The sequence below is a fragment of the Kwoniella dendrophila genome, chromosome 11, assembly GCF_036810415.1.
Source record: "Kwoniella dendrophila CBS 6074 chromosome 11, complete sequence".
Lineage (NCBI taxonomy): Eukaryota > Fungi > Basidiomycota > Tremellomycetes > Tremellales > Cryptococcaceae > Kwoniella > Kwoniella dendrophila.
Genome location: NC_089486.1, coordinates 171,494 through 190,698, shown reverse-complemented (window position 1 = coordinate 190,698; position 19,205 = coordinate 171,494). Strand labels below are relative to the sequence as shown.

At 36.9% G+C, this 19,205-nt stretch overlaps 10 protein-coding genes across 10 annotated transcripts; 8 read left to right on the top strand and 2 right to left on the bottom strand.

Moving 5' to 3' along the window:
- Positions 1-273: 273 nt before the first annotated feature.
- L201_007617 (uncharacterized protein) lies at positions 274-922 on the top strand (the record flags this gene model as incomplete). Its single annotated transcript, XM_066223323.1, has 3 exons — positions 274-486; positions 612-779; positions 863-922. The coding sequence occupies 3 exons, from the start codon at positions 274-276 to the stop codon at positions 920-922; spliced, it is 441 nt and encodes a 146-aa protein (XP_066079420.1).
- A 428-nt stretch (positions 923-1,350) lies between these two features.
- Positions 1,351-2,946, bottom strand: L201_007616 (uncharacterized protein; the record flags this gene model as incomplete). Its single annotated transcript, XM_066223322.1, has 5 exons — positions 1,351-1,986; positions 2,057-2,218; positions 2,299-2,567; positions 2,629-2,737; positions 2,812-2,946. The coding sequence occupies 5 exons, from the start codon at positions 2,944-2,946 to the stop codon at positions 1,351-1,353; spliced, it is 1,311 nt and encodes a 436-aa protein (XP_066079419.1).
- Positions 2,947-3,542: 596 nt separating this feature from the next.
- L201_007615 (uncharacterized protein) lies at positions 3,543-6,095 on the top strand (the record flags this gene model as incomplete). Its single annotated transcript, XM_066223321.1, has 6 exons — positions 3,543-3,962; positions 4,077-4,391; positions 4,504-4,817; positions 4,925-5,030; positions 5,188-5,855; positions 5,924-6,095. 6 exons carry the CDS (start codon positions 3,543-3,545, stop codon positions 6,093-6,095), a joined length of 1,995 nt encoding a protein of 664 aa, XP_066079418.1.
- A 414-nt stretch (positions 6,096-6,509) lies between these two features.
- L201_007614 (uncharacterized protein) lies at positions 6,510-7,469 on the top strand (the record flags this gene model as incomplete). The annotated part of the gene is made up of 5 exons (XM_066223320.1): positions 6,510-6,564; positions 6,676-6,744; positions 6,929-7,044; positions 7,171-7,248; positions 7,380-7,469. 5 exons carry the CDS (start codon positions 6,510-6,512, stop codon positions 7,467-7,469), a joined length of 408 nt encoding a protein of 135 aa, XP_066079417.1.
- Positions 7,470-8,474: 1,005 nt separating this feature from the next.
- L201_007613 (uncharacterized protein) lies at positions 8,475-10,497 on the top strand (the record flags this gene model as incomplete). Its single annotated transcript, XM_066223319.1, has 10 exons — positions 8,475-8,647; positions 8,747-8,838; positions 8,905-8,969; positions 9,099-9,236; positions 9,284-9,346; positions 9,434-9,498; positions 9,563-9,784; positions 9,882-10,037; positions 10,103-10,233; positions 10,295-10,497. The coding sequence occupies 10 exons, from the start codon at positions 8,475-8,477 to the stop codon at positions 10,495-10,497; spliced, it is 1,308 nt and encodes a 435-aa protein (XP_066079416.1).
- Positions 10,498-10,936: 439 nt separating this feature from the next.
- On the bottom strand, positions 10,937-11,748 carry L201_007612 (uncharacterized protein; the record flags this gene model as incomplete). The annotated part of the gene is made up of 3 exons (XM_066223318.1): positions 10,937-11,055; positions 11,338-11,531; positions 11,708-11,748. 3 exons carry the CDS (start codon positions 11,746-11,748, stop codon positions 10,937-10,939), a joined length of 354 nt encoding a protein of 117 aa, XP_066079415.1.
- A 425-nt stretch (positions 11,749-12,173) lies between these two features.
- L201_007611 (uncharacterized protein) lies at positions 12,174-13,903 on the top strand (the record flags this gene model as incomplete). Its single annotated transcript, XM_066223317.1, has 5 exons — positions 12,174-12,555; positions 12,647-12,736; positions 12,821-13,112; positions 13,192-13,546; positions 13,655-13,903. The coding sequence occupies 5 exons, from the start codon at positions 12,174-12,176 to the stop codon at positions 13,901-13,903; spliced, it is 1,368 nt and encodes a 455-aa protein (XP_066079414.1).
- A 947-nt stretch (positions 13,904-14,850) lies between these two features.
- On the top strand, positions 14,851-15,521 carry L201_007610 (uncharacterized protein; the record flags this gene model as incomplete). The annotated part of the gene is made up of 3 exons (XM_066223316.1): positions 14,851-14,911; positions 15,014-15,138; positions 15,261-15,521. 3 exons carry the CDS (start codon positions 14,851-14,853, stop codon positions 15,519-15,521), a joined length of 447 nt encoding a protein of 148 aa, XP_066079413.1.
- A 516-nt stretch (positions 15,522-16,037) lies between these two features.
- L201_007609 (uncharacterized protein) lies at positions 16,038-16,645 on the top strand (the record flags this gene model as incomplete). The annotated part of the gene is made up of 2 exons (XM_066223315.1): positions 16,038-16,460; positions 16,553-16,645. 2 exons carry the CDS (start codon positions 16,038-16,040, stop codon positions 16,643-16,645), a joined length of 516 nt encoding a protein of 171 aa, XP_066079412.1.
- Positions 16,646-17,349: 704 nt separating this feature from the next.
- L201_007608 (uncharacterized protein) lies at positions 17,350-19,022 on the top strand (the record flags this gene model as incomplete). The annotated part of the gene is made up of 7 exons (XM_066223314.1): positions 17,350-17,793; positions 17,875-17,967; positions 18,090-18,191; positions 18,268-18,298; positions 18,412-18,546; positions 18,634-18,693; positions 18,778-19,022. 7 exons carry the CDS (start codon positions 17,350-17,352, stop codon positions 19,020-19,022), a joined length of 1,110 nt encoding a protein of 369 aa, XP_066079411.1.
- Positions 19,023-19,205: the final 183 nt, after the last annotated feature.

Below are 19,205 nucleotides of genomic sequence, written 5' to 3'. Positions count from 1 at the left end.
CCGATTGAATACCGGTTTATTCGGTCTGACCGCTAAACTGTTGAAGACATATCGAACATTGATACTTGAATGTTATCGAGATATCTTGAGCAAAAAAAGGTATAAATACCATCTAATTTTTAAGCACAATTCAATCTTGTTTTCTCATCCAAAACAATTGCAAACCCTCTTCTCACTATCTACTCATCTAACTCTTCTGATCAAATCATCATTTTACTCTGAATCTTCACCAATTTTTAGATCCCCTACTCATCTCTCATAATCGTATCAACTATGTCTTCTCCAATAACTTCAGTTCAATCACCTCGACCAATCAGACCAACTTTAAAACCATTAACTTCAATTCCTGATATTCCAGTACCAGAAACGAATTTCCAATTGAACCAAAAATCTTTAAGATCATATTCAGTTTCTTCTACCTCGACAACATCAAGTACACATTCTAGATCTGCTGATGATTTATTAGATAGATTGATTGGACAAGAGGTAAATTCTCACTTCTATTTCCCCTTTACCCCTTTAAGATTACAAATTTCTCTCATCCGCTGATAGATCGAATTTGACTTTTGCTTATGTTACTTCGACTCTGACTCTTGTTGTTAACGCTGTAGACGCACTCAATCATCGATCTTTGGTCAGGTGGTAATGTGAGACTCAATGGAAGAGATTTAACGTCAACTGCAAGAGACGCAGAAGATTTGTTACATGCTATGAAACATGATGAAAGATTCGAATTTGTTAAATTGACTTTCTTTGACGAAGAAGGTGAAGATTGGAAAGTGAGTTTCAGCTAAGTTCGCTCGAAGAAATGGATTATTATTGCCAGTCAAGCTTACTAATGGATGTGTGGTCGATTTTTCAGATTTCCTTCAGAAGATCCCACATCACACTCTCCTCACCCGTAATTTCGGATACCGAATAGATGGATTTTTTGATCCGGATCCGCATCATCGTGCGACGTAGGGCGGTGCGATGGTTTTTTCCTGCTCTTCATCTAGTCCTGGTTCTCTCGACAATGAATCTTTTGCTTGAACGCTGTAGTATTTGTACAAGTGTACATTCAATACCATCTACCGCCCTCATTCAGTAAATCCTGTAATTGTACTGTAGATATGCTGTCGACAATCTGGAGTGGTTTAATTTGTTTTATTTGGTTTCCGTCTAATTTGTTTATATATTGTCATTAATGGTCTGTTCTGCTATGATCTGAGGTTGTTTTCACTTTATATGCATTCATTCTTTTGTACAACCTATATGTGTCGTGATTAGCGAATCAGTTGACATTTACCATGTTTCACCAAGTCAACTCACATTTCAGATTTGAGAACCAAATATGCTACATTATAGATACTATATCAATACTCTCCTTAGATCTCCTGGCGCAACAGCTACACCAGTTATAGGACATCTTCCTCTTCTACCTTTCCGTGTTATTGTGACCCCCTGTTCCGGTACCTTCTGCCGTATATCAGTTTGCTCTTGTTGTTCTTCATCTAAGTCATCTTCTTCTTTTTCCTCATTGTCCTCATTTTCATCCTCATCTTCACCTTCTACGGCGTCCCAACCGCATCTCCAACAAACAACCCAACCACTAGGTAAAATAGCTGGATTTTGCCATTTTTTACCACATAAAGGACAATCACCATATTTGTCCTTCGTTATCTTATATTCTTCTTTCTTGCTACTAGCTTTTGGTATCTCTGATTGTTCTGGTTGTAAAGGTGGTTCATCTCTTTCTTCTTCAGGCGTTAAAGGCGGTGTGAGAGGTAATGAGGGTTTATGCAGAAGGTTTGATTCAGGTAAAATAGGTAAGGATCTAGGCGGTAATATAGCAGCATGCGTAGCTGCGATTGTATTTGTATTTGCAGTTAAAGATGGATGTGAACGTGGTGAAGAAGGTGAATACCACCACTGTGATAATTTCAATAGTAGTAATAAGGGCGGTAATAGAGGTGGTAATTTTGATAATATACCTGATGATTCGGTCTATAAGTGAAGTGGCAATGTTAGCCTCGGAGATTAGTGTAGATTGAATGGGATTACAAGCTGAACTCACCTCATCGTCAGGTCCAGCTCTGATTACTTTTAATCCCAACCATCTATGCCAAGGTCTAGGATAATTAGTTTTCTCAAACAGATAAGCTAAATCATATCCTAAGAAAGTTAAATCTAAACCTAAGCTCAGGTAGGGATAGACCAGTTTGAATATTTTCTGAGACTATTCAGACCAAAACATTGAACAAGAAAGGTTAGTTCTTCTCTTTTCTCCTCAATGGCAGCAGGTTAGGAGGACTTTACCTTAGTTACAGCTATACCGATATCTTCAGGATTCATCTCATCTACATCCCTTCCACCTCCTAGGGAATCAAAGTAATCTTGTGCTCTAGCTCTTATATATGGTAGACCGACTAAGAACAATAACAATCCCCATCTTTGCTTTCTTGATAAATCTCTTCGATTTGGCGACGGGAATGGGGAATTTGAATATAATCTATCTAATCTTGGTGTTTTTAATGAATTGCTTGGAATTGTTCTTAAACCATAGAAATGCTCGGATACAGATGCGTCTGTCAGGTGATATATATCAGCTGGCAGTCGATAATGAAGAGCAAGTGTCCGCCAACTGACTATGTCTTTTTAAATGATGTCTTTCTAGTATCAATAGTAATAAAGCAAAGAACTCTTCATGATGGTTCAAGACTCGAAGTAGATACCTTGGGTACCTCTGAGCAACATACTGAGATAGTGATATTTGAAATCAACATATATCACCTCTATCGTTGTTAACATTTTGAGTCACAGATCACTTACAGACAAGAAATACCGGACTACCGGATGGAATAAATCTCTAAGTTGATCTTGAGCCAGTAAATCGAATAAAGATGGTCTAGTGTAATCCGTTGATGGACCCGCTTCGGGAAAGATAGGCGTTACTGTCCGCTGCATTTCTGAAGATTTGATATTTGCAAGCAGCACATCGAGGGGATCACTGACAGATGCTTTGGTGTTTTTTTCTCTTGGTCGTCCTATCAATGATAGGATCTTGGCTTCTTCAACGTTAATCTCATTAATAATGCTCAAAGTAAGATTATCATCTTTATTTCCGAAGGAGACTTGTAAATCTGTCACCTTAAATAACCGATAGCCGAACTACACACACAGTCCGCCACATCTATAACGCCTAACCCCCAGTAATCCCCTTTAGAACATCTGTATTGTTTAACAACATCAAATAGTTGATTTTCCTCACCTTTTTCCATGCATCCTCATCAATACGTCGATTGACTTTATCATGATTACTTGATTATCCGTCTTGCAAAGCAACATCAAGCTGAGAATACCCAAATTATAAAATTGCCTTGAATCGAATCAAACACGTAGAATAGATATTGTATTTAGATTTGACCGGTTAACGCGACTGATCTTGGACGTGTAGGTGAGAACATTACCCTTTTCTAATGTTGATTGAATTTTGCGTTTAACAACGAACTCAAAGTTGAATATTATCTTGTTATTAAATGATGACATAGAAAGATATCACCATGGTCAAATCATTAACCAAAGCAACTACGATTACAGCTGAAGCTGGACCAGGGCCAAGAACTAGATCACATAGAGCGGCCAAAGACAAAGCTAAACGCGTTACTGCTGAACAAGTATTGAGGGAGGATCAACCTGAATCACTTGAAGTGGAACAAGCCGGAAATCAACAAAGAGGAAAAAAGAAGAAGAAAGAAGACAAACAGATCTTGATGAGAAATATTGAAGAACATGAAGAAGAAGATAAGGATGACGATATTGATAATGTTGAACCGGATATGGAAGAAAAAGGTATCTTGTTAGATGCAGAAGGTAAAAGATGGTTAACTCCCGGCGAAGAATTTCCATGGGATCAAGTTGAATTTTATTTAGATGATTCTATAGGTCAAGATATCACCAATCATCTTATAAAGAGAATTGAAGTGAGTTTACGTGCGAAAATCCAGTTATCACAGTTCGGATAGCATTTTGACTATCACTTCATCTCAAAGGGCTAACGTAATTTACATCTTCATATTTCACATGTTTGATTGTAGAAAATGAACGGTGATACAGTATTAGGACCTGAACAAGCAGATATAATATTGATTAATCCTAAGAGTATCAAAGAAGATAATTTAAAACGCTTGACTGAATTAGGTCATATCAAAGAACATTTAGGTAGAATTTTATCATATAATTGGTTATCTAAATGTTATTTCACAAGGAAAATTGAATTGCCATTATCACAAAAAAGTAAACCTTTATTTCTTTCAGAAGAGACAGGCTATGGAATAAAAGTTCTAGTATCAAAATTTGATATTGATAACGGAGGTGAATCGAAAAGAAGAGAAATTATGATTGATCTTGAGGTATGTCTTATGTCTTTATCATCATTTACCCACAGTCTTATTACCTTGCCGCTGCTGTCTTTAGACGAGTATAATAGTAGAGCTGACTTCTCTCTATATTTCTCTTTCATAGTCTAACGGAGCAATGATAGTTGGATCTTGGGAACAAGCTGAAATATGTATTATACCTACGTCACATCCATATAATGCTAAACCACCCAAAGAAGAAAGATTCAAACATATAACTTGGCATACTCCTGGATGGATCAAAGAGAAGATCGATCAACATCAAGCGGAAGAGAAATTGCAAAGGGAGTCGAAAAAGAAGAAGTCAACGAAAATTGATGAGAATGAGGATCCCAAAAAGAGGAAGGCTGTCAACGGTAAAAATAGTACGAAATCAAAGAAAGCAAAAGTTGATGTCAAAAGAGAACGACATACTTCTAGGTAAGTTTTCATCTCGATCGGCTAGTGTGACTTGTGCAGACTACCCGGCTACAAACAATTTGGAATATTAATTGAATACTCTTTCTCACTATGTGTTTCTCTAATAGAACGGAATTCACACCGGAGGATAGAGATTTTCTCGCACGTTGGCTTGCTTATTATAGACCTGATAAAGTGGGGAGAACAACCAAAAGTCTTTATGTCAAACTTGAGGTGAGTTATTCTTGACAGGCGTAAAACCTTGACTCCGAGAAAGTCAGACTTTTCTTCACCATTGGCTTTTTCATCTCGTCTGTTCGACCGTGAAGGTGATATGTCCCCTTTTCCTGACGAATCTGGTTGACTTCTCTCTTTGATCATTCATTTACAGTCATACGATCGCTCCCACCCATTTCATGAAATAGCATCGAGACATCCATCTTCAGCATGGCATGAACATTTTAAGAAATCTAGGTCTAAAATAGGTATAGATGGGAAAGTTCTGGAAGATCAAGTTGATGAATATGTTAATCAAGGTATCAATAGTGAATTGACTACAAAGAATGAAAGAAAGAAAAGAGATAAGAATACAAATGCAACACAAAAATTAGTTTCCACCAGCCAAAATAGAAGTGAAAATATTAAATCAAAGGGCAAACAGCCAGAAAACAAAAGACTGGCTAGAAAGGTGGCTAGTAATCACTACGAAAACGCTTCATCATCAAAGCACGAAGGACTGGATAGGCGATCACAAGGGCAAGAGGATGAGCGTTCTCCAAGTCCTGATCCGGGTCAGGGACAACAGAAGTCCGACAATGTCAATTCTGATATAGATAACCATACCGATCATCAAGTTACTGTAGAAGACGATAACCATTCAAATAAAGACAACGATAACAGCGTTATTGATGAAAAGGAAAATGAAGACGAGATATCCCCCAATCCAAATGATCAAGATCTAGAAGAAGAAGAAGATGACAATGAAGATGAAGATGATGTAAGCTCTAGTTTAGTCGTCGATTCTGCTGAACAGGATCAAGATTTGGAACCTACTTCCAAGTAAGCTACATGTGGAATACTTACTCATCAAGCATGAAGTGGTAACCTAATGAACACCATCATCATAGTGACGGAATCATACCTGGCAAGGATAATAAAGGCAAAAATGATGAGACCACTGGATCAAACGGTGTTATAGTCAAGAAGAAGGAAGTTAAATTCTCTGAGGCAGGTGCTGGTGAACATCAGGGGCAGGAAGACGTCAATCAACGGAGATCTACGAGGTCACGAAGAACCTGATTACCTCGTGCTTATGGGAATATCGTAGAACGACCATCCACCAGGTATATATATATACTGTATATAATATCTCATGCATATGTAAGAACCTTGAGTTTACAGCAACGGCTATCATGATATGAAACGAAGAACTGATCTCAAAAGTTGTGCCACAACGGTAGTTGCTAACCGAGAAATTTGATCCCGTTGTTCTTCCAAGTTAAACCTGTAAATACTGGAGCAAGCTGCTTTCTTGTGAACGCGAACGATATTTCTTTGTCGTATGTCAAGCTCGTATTACTGAATACATCAAAGCAATTAAAAATTCGATCAAGCTCTACATCAGATACACTACAGAAGTACAACCGGGCGAATCTCACTCATCAAAGTAAATAGAATAGACAGGGAACCAATCTCAAGGGAACACAGCAGAAAATGGACGCTCTAATTCCATTCACTACTTCAGGCTCATTGGTAGATTTAGTTGATAGTTAGTTTTTACTTCCTCATCTTGTCTGACAACTTCTTCCAGCAGAAAATCCAGGTCCTTATGCTTGATCATAATTGGAGCTGACACGATCGTACACTTACCCGAAAATAGAAAAAGTATTAGTGGTTTTGAGAGATGGTAGGAAATTAATAGGTGTTTTTAGATCATATGATCAATTTGGTAAGTCATTCGGGCCTATTTTCTTACGAGTTATCTGTCGTGGCGAGATATATGAGAGGTGTCTTTTCTATCTTTACCCTTCAGCTTTGGAGGAGAATTAAGGATTTTCGCATAGATGGATGGGTTCTTGCCCCTTTAAAGCATCATGAACATGTATGTTGACTAACTCACTTGACCAAAATAGCAAACTTCCTCTTAGAATCATGTATAGAACGTATACATTACAAATTTGAATATGCAGATAAAGATATTGGTGTTTTATTAGTTAGAGGTGAAAATGTTGTTGCTTTAGGTGAAATCGTAAGTGTATTCGAATTAAATCTCGGATTCTTGCTATATCAAAATCTCCTTTCCTATTTACCATATGAAATTGACCCAGAATAATTATTTGAAAGCTGATATGGATATATTGGAACTCATCAACAGGATTTAATAGCGGAAGATATGGTACCGTTAAAAGAAGTTTCATGGAACGAAGTTGAGGAGAAAATCAATGCTGAAAATGTGAGCGTTCCATTTCCTTGATTTCTTATCCACAGGAGAGTAAAAGATTAGAGTAGGGAGAAGAAGCAAGCATAAAAGGTTTGAAGTCATTATAGATTGGATTTTGCTGATGCAATATCTACCCTTCAAAGAAACGCCGTGAGAGAGATCACGCTATAAAAGATAAAGTTTTAGGTCAAATCGGTTTTGTGAATGAAGGTAGAGAAGGAGATGCATATTAATTCAGGCAATCTGTCCACACATGAAGAGAATATAACAGTGAGTATCAGAAGCTATGTGATCATAGATTCCACTTAATAGCTTATCACGTACATCTCACCAATAGAGTTGAAGAAGTATAGTAAAGCAAAATGAAATAAGAAAGAAGGCAAGGTGGGGTCCTGTTATGGGCCATTTTCAAGCGATAAATTTTCATAGGAGAACCAGAAGAGGCGTATTATAGAGCCAAAGGTGAGACTGATCCACCGCACATCACATTATATAATTTGGAAGCAGACATAGGGTCATTGATCGTTATTAGTATGACACCACGTATTTTATCATCATCATCATTGTTTGGTGTCTTATCGATCTGAATAAAGAGAAAGATTAGATGTTACAATGTATAGATGAACAGATGAAGTGTAAGCTCCATGCACACTTGATAACCGTTATTGACTAAACAGATAAAACGTTCAGCAATCGAATTCAGGTACGATCACACATGATAACGCACAGACGCTCTTTTTACTTTTTACCATCCTTTCACCGTGGTTGTGGTTGACTGTACCAAGCAGCGTACAGTGTAATCGATATGATTGATTTTTTGCCATCTTATCCTTTTTTGGTTTCCTGGTTGACTGGACTCAGTTCCCAAACATCATCTTCCTTCCTTCTTCTTTCTCTTTACAATCATCTTCTTCATGACAGTATACAACTAGGTTTACTCTCGTTCATTCATTCTTCCCAGTAGATCTGCTATAACAGTAACTGGTAGCTTGATTTACTTCTACTTCATTGCTACTGACATACAGGACTGAAATCACACTCTTCTACTAGTCAATATCGTGCTCAGCCTTCCTCACTAACTCATCGTGGCTGGGGCAAACACCAGAACATCTTTAACGATTACTACGCTGACACCAATGACTACTAAAATAACTTTTCGGTAGATGTCAATTATCCATTCATATACTTGAAGATACTATACTATAACATATACAACTAATCTACTCGATCTGATCAAGATGGAAACCAAATCAAAATTACCAGCAGTCAAAACAAAAGGTATAAAGTTTGGTGTCAATTCATCATCACACATTTCTTCCTCAAGTCCAAATTCAAAATCAAGTAGTAAGAAAAAAAAGGAAGAAGCTGAGGGAGGTTTACCTTTCTTAGATTATATTAATTGTAATCTTTGGTGAGTCTCAAAATCCTATTGATTATCCTTTCTATTCGTATCAGACATCGAAAAAGGAAGAAAGATATGTTTGATTGAACATGGGGTACCTTCACACAGTAATGATCCATTTTGGGATGGTATCGAGAAAGGTAAAATCTTTTGGATGACTTCATGTGGTCATATTATATGTAATGATGAACAACATGAATGTAAGTTTATCATATTTTTCGCTCGGAGTATAGTTCTATTGATCAATGACATATCGTTCTGCATAGTAAAAGAAGGTATATGCACGGTGTGTGGTAAAAAAATGTCAGCTGTAACGATGGAGGAAGGGAATGTAAGTTACTTCTTTCTACTGATCCATCGTACTTGTGTTATCGATATGCCATATCCCTTTATTGCACGTATACTGCGTATTGCTTGGTGATCAGAAAAGATGAAATGACGTGCACCTGTGGTGGTATAGCTCCAACCGGCTCAAGAAAAGTATTTGTCAAATGCCGATCATCATCTAGAGCAGCTTACAACGGAATTAGATAATCATATAAAAGATTATCTCAAACAGTTTCAAGAGAAAATTAAAGTTGCAAGGGGAATATACAAGGTAAATTGGTCGTACACGAATACGATCAAAGCTAATATCAAAAGTAGTACCAAATTAGTCAACATAAAAAACCGAGAGCCATATATAAAGTTCAAGTGGAAAAGCTCAAAGTGAGTAGTATTCCTGGAAAAAACCTTCTTCGATAGAGCTTTAGTCATGGATGTGCTGATTACTGATTGAATGTAATCTACCTTCAGGCTGAGAATGAGAAACTTAAGAATGAGCTGGACATATACGCATCAGAAAATGTAGAATTAAAAATGTTGGTTTATCTTTCTTTTTCTCCCTTTTCCCACCTGTTCATATTGATTTGAACAAATGTCCAGCGCCAACAAAGAACTGCAAGCTCGTTTGGATATGCCTCCTCCATCGATCAATGGCTATGCACAGATACCTAATGGACACGGTAACCATGTTAGCAGTAGGCTGTCTACGGTTCAGGAGGAAGAGGAAGAAGGACTAAATGGAGAAACTGATGGTGTGCCTTCGATTGGAAATATACTGGGAAAGCGACAAAGATTAGCTTTAGTTGAACAACAAGCTAGACCGTAAGTCATCATCAGATTCTTTGGTCACTGACTTGGCTAGAGTCACCCGCGAGAATCAGAGGGAAGGAAAGCTTGACTGACAGATATTTTGAAACAGCTTTACCCCTTCAACGCCTATAATTAATCGTTCACAACCACATTATTCGCAGCTTTTAAACAGGGACTTTTCGGCACCTCAACAGCCGCAATTCCAACCAATGGATCAACATGCCGCAGGGCCTCCTTTCCCCAGTCCAGGTAAACGCGATCTAGAGTGAGTCTCGTTACTTTATTGCTTGCTCAAAACCTATACTTATGCTAAACTTGTTCTACATATAGACGATATAGATATAACAGTACGCCCTTGAATGGACAGTCGCCACAATCTTACTCGCAAGGATTCTCAAACGGTCGAACAACTCCTTTGCAACGACCTGCAAGTTCTAATAATAGCAGATCGTCTTATTATGGTCAGTGTTCAAATGTTCTGTCCACTTCATCTCAGTAACACTGAGATGTGTATTATATTAGCAGGTCATGACAGATTCAATGGGAACTACTATTCTCAAGCTCAAAGTCAACAACCGTATCAAGACGATTTCGAGCCAGGTGATAATCGATATGATCAATCAGGTGGCTATCAACAGAGACGACCTTCCAGTGTACAAGATATGCGTGGAAGCAAATTTACAATGAATCAAGTGCCAAAGAAACCGCTACCTCCTCCCTTCTAGAGAAGATTCGTCAGAAAGAAGCTGGAGATACCCGCCAGAATATGTTGATGTAAGGCGATGGCATAGTATGAGGAGGCCTGGATGTGATTTTAAAATGCTGATAGAGGGTGGCGTACATGTCGGTCATCAGGTGAAGTTGTGTATAATGACATAAAGATACCAGTTAATAACAGTTTCAGATCCTATATTGTAATCTAAATCTTCTATATATCCCAAACCAATTTTCTATCGGTTCGACCTAAAGTTATATCTCACCTAGTTCCTAGGAGAGAGAACGCTCGAATCTCACTCTGTATAAGTTGTGTTGGCTATGCAATATATATCGAGTTTCCGGATTTATAGATTCAACATCTGTCATGAATTGTTATATTTATACATACAATTTTGAACTATATTACAAGTCATTTGTTTCTAGCATATTATACTGTGGCACAGAGTGTTATTCTTCATCTTTCAAACCTAACCTCTTCTTCTCTTCAGCTAAAGCAGTTTCTCGTGCACGTAACTCTGCTTTCGCTAATGCTGATGCCTGCTGTTTCGATGGGTGGTGGTATAGCACTATATAAAATTTTTATATTTATCAGTTATCCTCTTATCGATATGACACACTGGCATCCAGTCTATAGGCGTGTCTTTCCTTTTTGGTTATCATTCCGTAATCCTGTCCTTATCAACCCAAACAACCAGTTCACACATCGAGCGAAACAAAACGCCAGTTACCGACACCGATGTATTTATATTACCCAATTCTAGCTTTTATGATTTACGCTTTTGTTCTTTTCATTCTGAATTGATATCCACATGATGTGAAATAATTGAAAAACTTGAAAAAAAACTTACCAACAATATATCTTTCCATTAAATGAAAACCATTTAAATGATTTATTGCTTCTTTTGCATCATCAGGTGATTCATAAACTATATATGCTGTTCCTTTAGTTTTCAAATTTGTATCATTTCCTAAACGAATTTGTCTTAATGGTCCATATTTTCCAAATAAATCATATAAATCTGATCCTGTTATATTGAAATTTCTATAAATAAAATCATAGAGGAATGGTTAGTGAGTCAATGAAGATTGATATCTATATCTAGGAGTATACAGCGCTACTTACAAATTCTTTACACTTTTGAGGGTGAGAATAATGGTTATAATCAATTAGTACATGTATATATTTGAATAGATTGACAAATAATGCAGAAAACTCACAATAATGCTCTTTGGGCTAATGGATCATTCGGACGCTGCATTTTGAGATTTCAAGGCGGTAAGTTGATTTAGGGAAAACCAATTATCGAAAATTTCTATTTCTTTCTGGTAGATTAACGATTCCTGCTTCTGCTTTTCGTCGTTTTCGATCCTGTTTCTGATTCAGTTATGCTATGTATGATTAGTGGATATATTATGTAGTCGAAAGGTTGAAAGTAATAGACAAAGCTAATAAAACAAGGTGTTCGAAGAAGATGGAGGTTACTCTTGATGTTAACAGGATTGGGATAAAATGCAATAAATTCATTCAAGAAATATTCCCTGTATAGTTGCTGCTCTTTCGACTTTTCAGAAATTTCAATTGTGCATACGAGTGGTTTTTATCGATAGATCCCCTTTTCTTAGAATGCTTGAAGTATAGACTTTATAGATCATATAGATTATATACATACAAAATCTTGTCAAAATGGCATCAGTCGTCACTCTACCAATCAAGCTTAATGCTACACCATCAGGATGGTCAAAACCATCTTCATCAAAACCATCTTCTTCAATTGAATTACCTTTATATCCAGCTGGACCATCATTCATTGGATTAGCAAGAAGACAAATTTTACAAAGATCTTTTGAAGAAGATGATAAATTCATTTTATCAGAAAGAGAAAAATTACAATCTGAAAAAGAAGATAAAGGTGATGGTTTACAATATCCTGGTTTAGGTGAAGAAGATGAACCTCAACATGTCTTAAATCAAGATCCAAAAGAATGGAAAAAACAAGATCATTATGCCGTTTTAGGTTTAGGTCATTTGAGATATAAAGCTCATGATGAACATATTAGAGTTGCTCGTGAGTTTGAGCTGTCAAGCTCGCCGCGCCTATCATTGAACGCATTGCAGACTCGAATATAGCTAATCATTTCGATGATAATTGACTATAGACCGAAGAAAAGTACTTAGACATCACCCAGATAAAAAAGCTGCTCAACATGGTGCAAACGATGATTCATTCTTCAAATGTATCCAAAAAGGTAAGCCCATCAATCAATCATAGGTATCTCTCGTTTTTTATTTTTTATAGCTGACAAACTGTGTTTTTACGAATAATTGAATAGCCCATGAAACACTTACCAACAATGATAAAAGAAAACAATTCGATTCAGTTGATTGGAATATTGAAGATGAAGTACCTGATCTTAAATCATTAAAACCTGAAGAATTCGTTGATATCTGTAACAAAGTCTTTGCTAGAGAAGGTAGATTCTCAAAAGTTCAACCTGTTCCAGAATTTGGTTCTTTAGATGCACCTAAAAAAGAAGTTGAAGGTTTCTACGATTTCTTCTATAACTTTGATTCTTGGAGATCTTTCGAATGGCATGATAAAGAAGTCAACGAAGGTTCTGATAAGTGAGTATCAATCACAGCTATATATTGTGATTTACATATTACAGATATTAACTGACAATCCCTTTTTTCACATCAACAGCCGAGATGATAAACGATTTACTGAAAAGAAAAATAAATCAGAAAGAACAAGAAGAAAGAAGGAAGATAATACAAGATTAAGAGTTTTAGTTGATGATGTATTAGCTTTAGATCCAAGAATTAAAAGAATTAAAGCTGAAGAAAAAGCTGCAAGAGATGCTAAAAAGAAAGGTACTTCAGCAACACCTAAAGTATTAACTCCAGCTGAAAAGAAAGCAGCTGAAGAAAAGAAAAAGAAAGAAGAGGCTGAAAAGAAAGAAGCTGAAAAGAAAGCTTTAGAAGCTTCAAAAGGTGATAGAGAAGTTGCTAAAAAAGCTAAAGAAGCTGCAAGAAAAAATCTCAAAAAATGGAAAAAAGTGAGTCGATCTTTTCGTCTTCATCAACCATATCATCCTTTTCTCTTTCGAAAGACATGAGAATGAACGTAGACTAATAATCATGATTTTTTTCCCCTACTCTTATAGGCCATCGCTACAGTTATTTCATCATCAAACTATTTCCAAGCTGCTGGAACTGCACCATCAGCTTCAGTAATTGAAAAACAATTATCTGAATTAGATTTATTAGTTGAATTATCTGAACCTGAAGAGATAAAAGACTTGAAAGAAAAAATCGAAAAAGCTGGTTCAGGTGAACCTGCTAAACAAGCTTTAGTTGAAAGAGCTAATGCTTTAGGTGAAAAAGGTCAAGGTAAATTCACTGAATTTGCTTAAACCCCTTAGAATAAACTAGATATCATATTCTATAGATTAGATGAGATGATACGATCATGCATCAATCGTTCTGCGAATCCAGCCATATTTCGAATGGATTCACCAAATCACTAATTATTATGTCGGTGCAGTACATGTAAAATAAATGGCAGCTGGTTGAACTGGACGAGTAGAAAGTCGGACTTTTATCCCTGATATGCTCATGTTTTATAGAGTGAAACGTAAAGGAAGTGACAAATTCAATTTCTCCATCTGATATCGCAATTAGTACTAATCATTGAATCACGCTATCATTAGCTAATTTATGATAATGATCTCTACTCTCCTTTGATAGACCATCGGTTCTCGGAGATAGTGGGTTATCCTGGATATCAAAATGTTTCATAATACTTGAAAACCAGCTTGTCTGACAGTGGATATCAAGAGTCTACGTTGACAGTGAGTTGTGACCCAAATCGGACACTCGGTCTTGGTTGTTAAAAGAATGAAATGGAGGGATCAAAGCATTTTTATCAACCTTCAATATTCAGTTCAACGAATGCGAGAGTAGTCATACACTATCGGTTCTAGATTGTCTTTTGATAGCATGTTCCCTATCCCCTACATCTCGCTGTTTAAAATCAGAATTACAAGAAAATCACATCGCCTCATCGTTTGCTCCGTTCATGTTTCGCCACTTCGGCCTGCGGGTTTGATGTGAATTTCAATATGCAACGAGTTGGTGACCTGAAAATTTTCGTGTTTTCGAGGTCCGGTTTTGACTTTACAGTACTCATAAATCAGTAACCGTTCTTTTGAGTAATGTATAAATACTACTACTTTGAAGTTATCTGACAATGCTTTTATCTCTAGCAACTTTCACTTATATATATTACTGCCTAATCGAAATTTTCTGCTTCCTTCCTCAAAATAAGGCCTCAAAATAAGGCAAAACAAACTGTTAAAAGATGATCTCTTCCTATTCTAGACAAGATATCGATGACGGAGAAGATACCATACCTGAATTCAGTAAATTTGATTTAAGTAACTGTGGCAACGATAATGATAGAATTCAAAAGAGGAGAGGATCTTCGATAGATACATTAACTAAATCCATCAATTGACTTAAAGGTAGAACTGCAGATTACATAGGATCAAGAACTTCTGCTATAGCAAATCCATTAGGTAGATATAACATGCAACGTCAAATCAACAAACAACAAAAAGACGCTAGTCGATGTGGTGTTACTTACGAAGTCAGTATCCAATTTCGTGCTTTGATTTATGCTCTCGCTTTAAGTACACCATCGCTGTGTATATGCAATCTGTCTGAGGTCAGTCAATCAAATATGATACTGATTGTATTGATTTCCAATAGCGCTCAAATGAAATGGAGAAATGTACAGGGCAATCTTGTGGATGGTCAAGTCCATATTGTAAGAATAGAGTTGGACATCCAAGTACAAGTTATTGTACCAAGAGATGTGATAAACATGTTTGTAAAGATTGTTCTGAAGTATTACATAAGTCAAAGGTCCAAGTTGAAAATGACAATTATAATAGGGTATCTGAAGGTGGATATGTCCTGGCTACGGCTGATGGTGACGATGATGAGGACTACGGGGTAATCATTGCTTAGTTAGGCTGTGAGTCAGACCTGCAATCTTTGAAAAGACTTTTAGACACTATAAGTACGTTCTGATGAAAGGGAATCTCATTTTCGTTCAACACAATCTTATAGTCTGTATAACATGTTATGGGTGTAACAACGTGGGAGGAGTACATGCATCTTTTATTGCTGGAATTGATGGCTTGGATCGATATAGAACATAGTTCGCTTATGGGTTCAAGTCAATTCATGATCTGAACTGCCATAGTCTTCATGTGATCGTTATCCCGCTTTCATCGGATGCAGTATCTACGAATGTCGTAAGCTCATGTCACCTTCCATCATGCGCGAAGGCCGATCGATGACTAACCAGAAGAATGGCACCGACTTGGTCTTGGCATAGGATTGTTGATACACTCAAACAGTATATATTGGTGATAATGCACGATAATCACTTTCAAATGTCGGTGGAAGAAAGAAACCAGCTCCAGTCAGTGCATCCGAAAATTTCCATTCAAAAGCAAGAACTTACGAATTCGAATGACCATGAGCTCGGCTGACAGTCAGCAAGAAAAGGAGAACGCTCCCGGCGTCTTGACCAATTTTCCAAATATCAACAGCAATGACGACAATAGTGAAGCTGGAAATAAAACTAGACCTCTTGTGGAGACAGATCAAGCAGAGATTATGGTTATTCCAGCTTCCTCTTCATCACCAAGCTTAGCTGGTCAAGAGGAAACAGGAGTGAACCAAAGTTTAGGACAAGCGGGCCTAGAATCTTCCGATATCAACAGCTCATATCATAATCTGACAAGAAAGCTCGTAAAGTTGAAAGGTTTTCTGGTAGATCAAACATCTAGAATCAATATGCAACACCAAATCAACGAACGGATGTTTGTGACCAAAGATGATTATAGATGTGGAGTATTCGATGTTTATGGTATTGGAAATTCGGATCATGATCTCCAGGTAAGCGTATATGCGTATTGAATGTCGGTTTCGATCGAATAAGCTATGCATAATATCTACTGCATTTGCATTCGACTTCAAAGAGATTATAGCTGAAGGACGATTTTCTTAGGAGAGTTTCACGTCTGAATTTGACAATGAATGCATGGAACTACGGTCAAACTATGAGAGTCCGAACTGTTTGAACACGAATGGATTCTCAGGACGAAGTTATTGTAGGAATAGATGTTTTGATCATTTATGTCCAAATTGCAAAGCTGATCATGAGAGTAAGATAAATAGGATCAAATATACCAGATTTACAGACGATCCAAGATAGGACTTATTACGATGCAATACATTTCAATGTTATACTTTCTCTTGCGGGTCCTGGTATCTCACGAGAGTGAGATGTTCAGACTTGCCACATATGAAAACCACAATATTGCAGCTCCATGTCGTTTCGCTATATCAATTAGTTTGCTCTTGAGAACGGTGAAACATTCTTTCATGCGGGCTGATTGACATGTATTTCAATGACTCGCTCGTTAAGATTGAATTTTTTCTTCAGTTCGTTATATAAGTTGAATGAGATATGCATCGAGAGATAGCTTTTGCTCGATATATATCCGTCGCTTAATAGGTAACGGTCTGTCAATAAAAGGCTATATCCGTATACCCCGCGTACCGGTCCGAGTACAGGCTACTTAGCGTCATATTCCTCATTTTCTGACTCGGCCTTTCTTTCTGATCGTTCAACTCTCTCTTGATCTTTCTATTATCTAGGTCTAAACCATCAGACGTTGGGCCCAGCTGAACTTACATGCTCACTACATTCAGACAATCAGCAACATCGCTTATACGGACAAGCTCAAGAAGTTCAATTACAGGATCACGATTCACTTCAACAATGTCATCAACAACATCAAGTTTACCATTTACAGTAGGATGTTCTGTGCCTTTAAGTGATTCAACTATAGAAAAATTGAAATCTAATTTTGATAAATTCATCTATCATCCAAAAGGATCTTCAGACGATAAATTTAGTAATGATGAATTAAAAGAAATTGATGTATTCTTTACTACAGGACGTGGATTACCTGAATCAATTGAATCTTTAGATCAATTACCAGAATTAAAACATATTCAATTAGCTTCAGCAGGTTCTGATTTTATGTTAAAGTCAAAAACTATCCAATCATACATAAAAGATAATCATAATAATGAATCAAATAAAAGGGATTTAAGTTTAAGTACAGCAAGTGGTACGCATGTCCTAAGTATTCCACCTTATGCTGTAGGTATGTCAATTGCTTTATTACATCAATGGCCAAGAATGATTTTAGGTGCAAGAGTGAGTTAAGCTATACATCAAAGTCAGCCCTATAGTCTATAGGATCAAGAGTACAAGCTGATAATGGTTTACCGATAATAGGATAAAAAACGATTTTTATCAGAAGAAGAGTGTGATTATAAAGGTGAAACTTATTATGCTAGATCAAGTTACGGTAGAACTGCTGGTTTGCTCGTGAGTAGAATATCACACTCATTCCTTTTGGGTTTATGAGTTTATGAAAGATATCCAGATTCCTTCAAACCTATCAAATCATTCTACCATATGAAGCTAATGTTGGCTTTTTGGGATTGCAGGGTTACGGTGCACTTGGTAGAGAAACAGCTAGATTACTAAAAGCACATGGGATGCGAATTATAGCTGCTAATACTTCTGGAAAAGCAACTCCACAAGAAGGTGTGAGTGTACAAACGAACTCATCGGCCAGCTTATTTGTAATATCGCTCAGCTGATAAGATTTCGTCCTAAAAACAGTATGTTATCCCGGGGACCGGTGATAAAGATGGTATGTTGGATTCAGTTCATGCCTTGCTCGTCGACTATGAGATTTGATTCTCAGTTTGTCATATCACGGCGATCTCGGAGTATAACCTGACCAACCTTGCTTCTTAACAACAGGCTCAATCCCTGAGGAATATTATTCAACCAAAGATCCAAAATCAGTGGAATCATTCTTGAAGCAATCAGATGTATTGATCTGCAGTTTACCAAATACACCTGCAACACATTATTTCTTGAACAAAGAGAAGCTTGGTGGGTATGATTTCTATAATAATAATATATAACATTGCACAATTGCTAGTCATAATTGCTGCTTATGGCTGATTATAAAATTTACAGAGATGTTACCTGATGGTGCTGTATTAGTCAATGTTGGAAGAGGAAGTTTGATACCTTCAGGTGAGCGATCACATCAATCCAGACATCTGGTTCCCTTGTTTCAGCTTAGCTAATCGAAATCATCCAATGACGCAAAATATCCAGACGACCTATTGAAAGTATTAGATTCACCAAAATTCTTCGGTGCAGCAATTGACGTTACAGATCCAGAACCATTAACTGAAAATCATCCTTTATGGTCACATCCAAAATTAATCATCACTCCACATATTTCAGGTAATGCTGAAAATGAAATGGATATAGCAGCAGATATCCTTTTGACAAATGTCAAGAAGATCAATCAAGGTGAAAAAGTTATAAATGAAATTAAGTTTGATAGAGGTTATTAGATGGCTTGGATCTCTGAGGCTCTTTAACATCGAAATACAATGTATCATGGTATATATAATATCGCTCGGAATAGATTAGTAGATGTAAATGGAGATGAAGTAGAATGTATAACTGACTGAAATGCTTGATGCATTCGCCAGAAAGAATTAAAAGCGGTGAATATCCTACATGTGTGATTATGC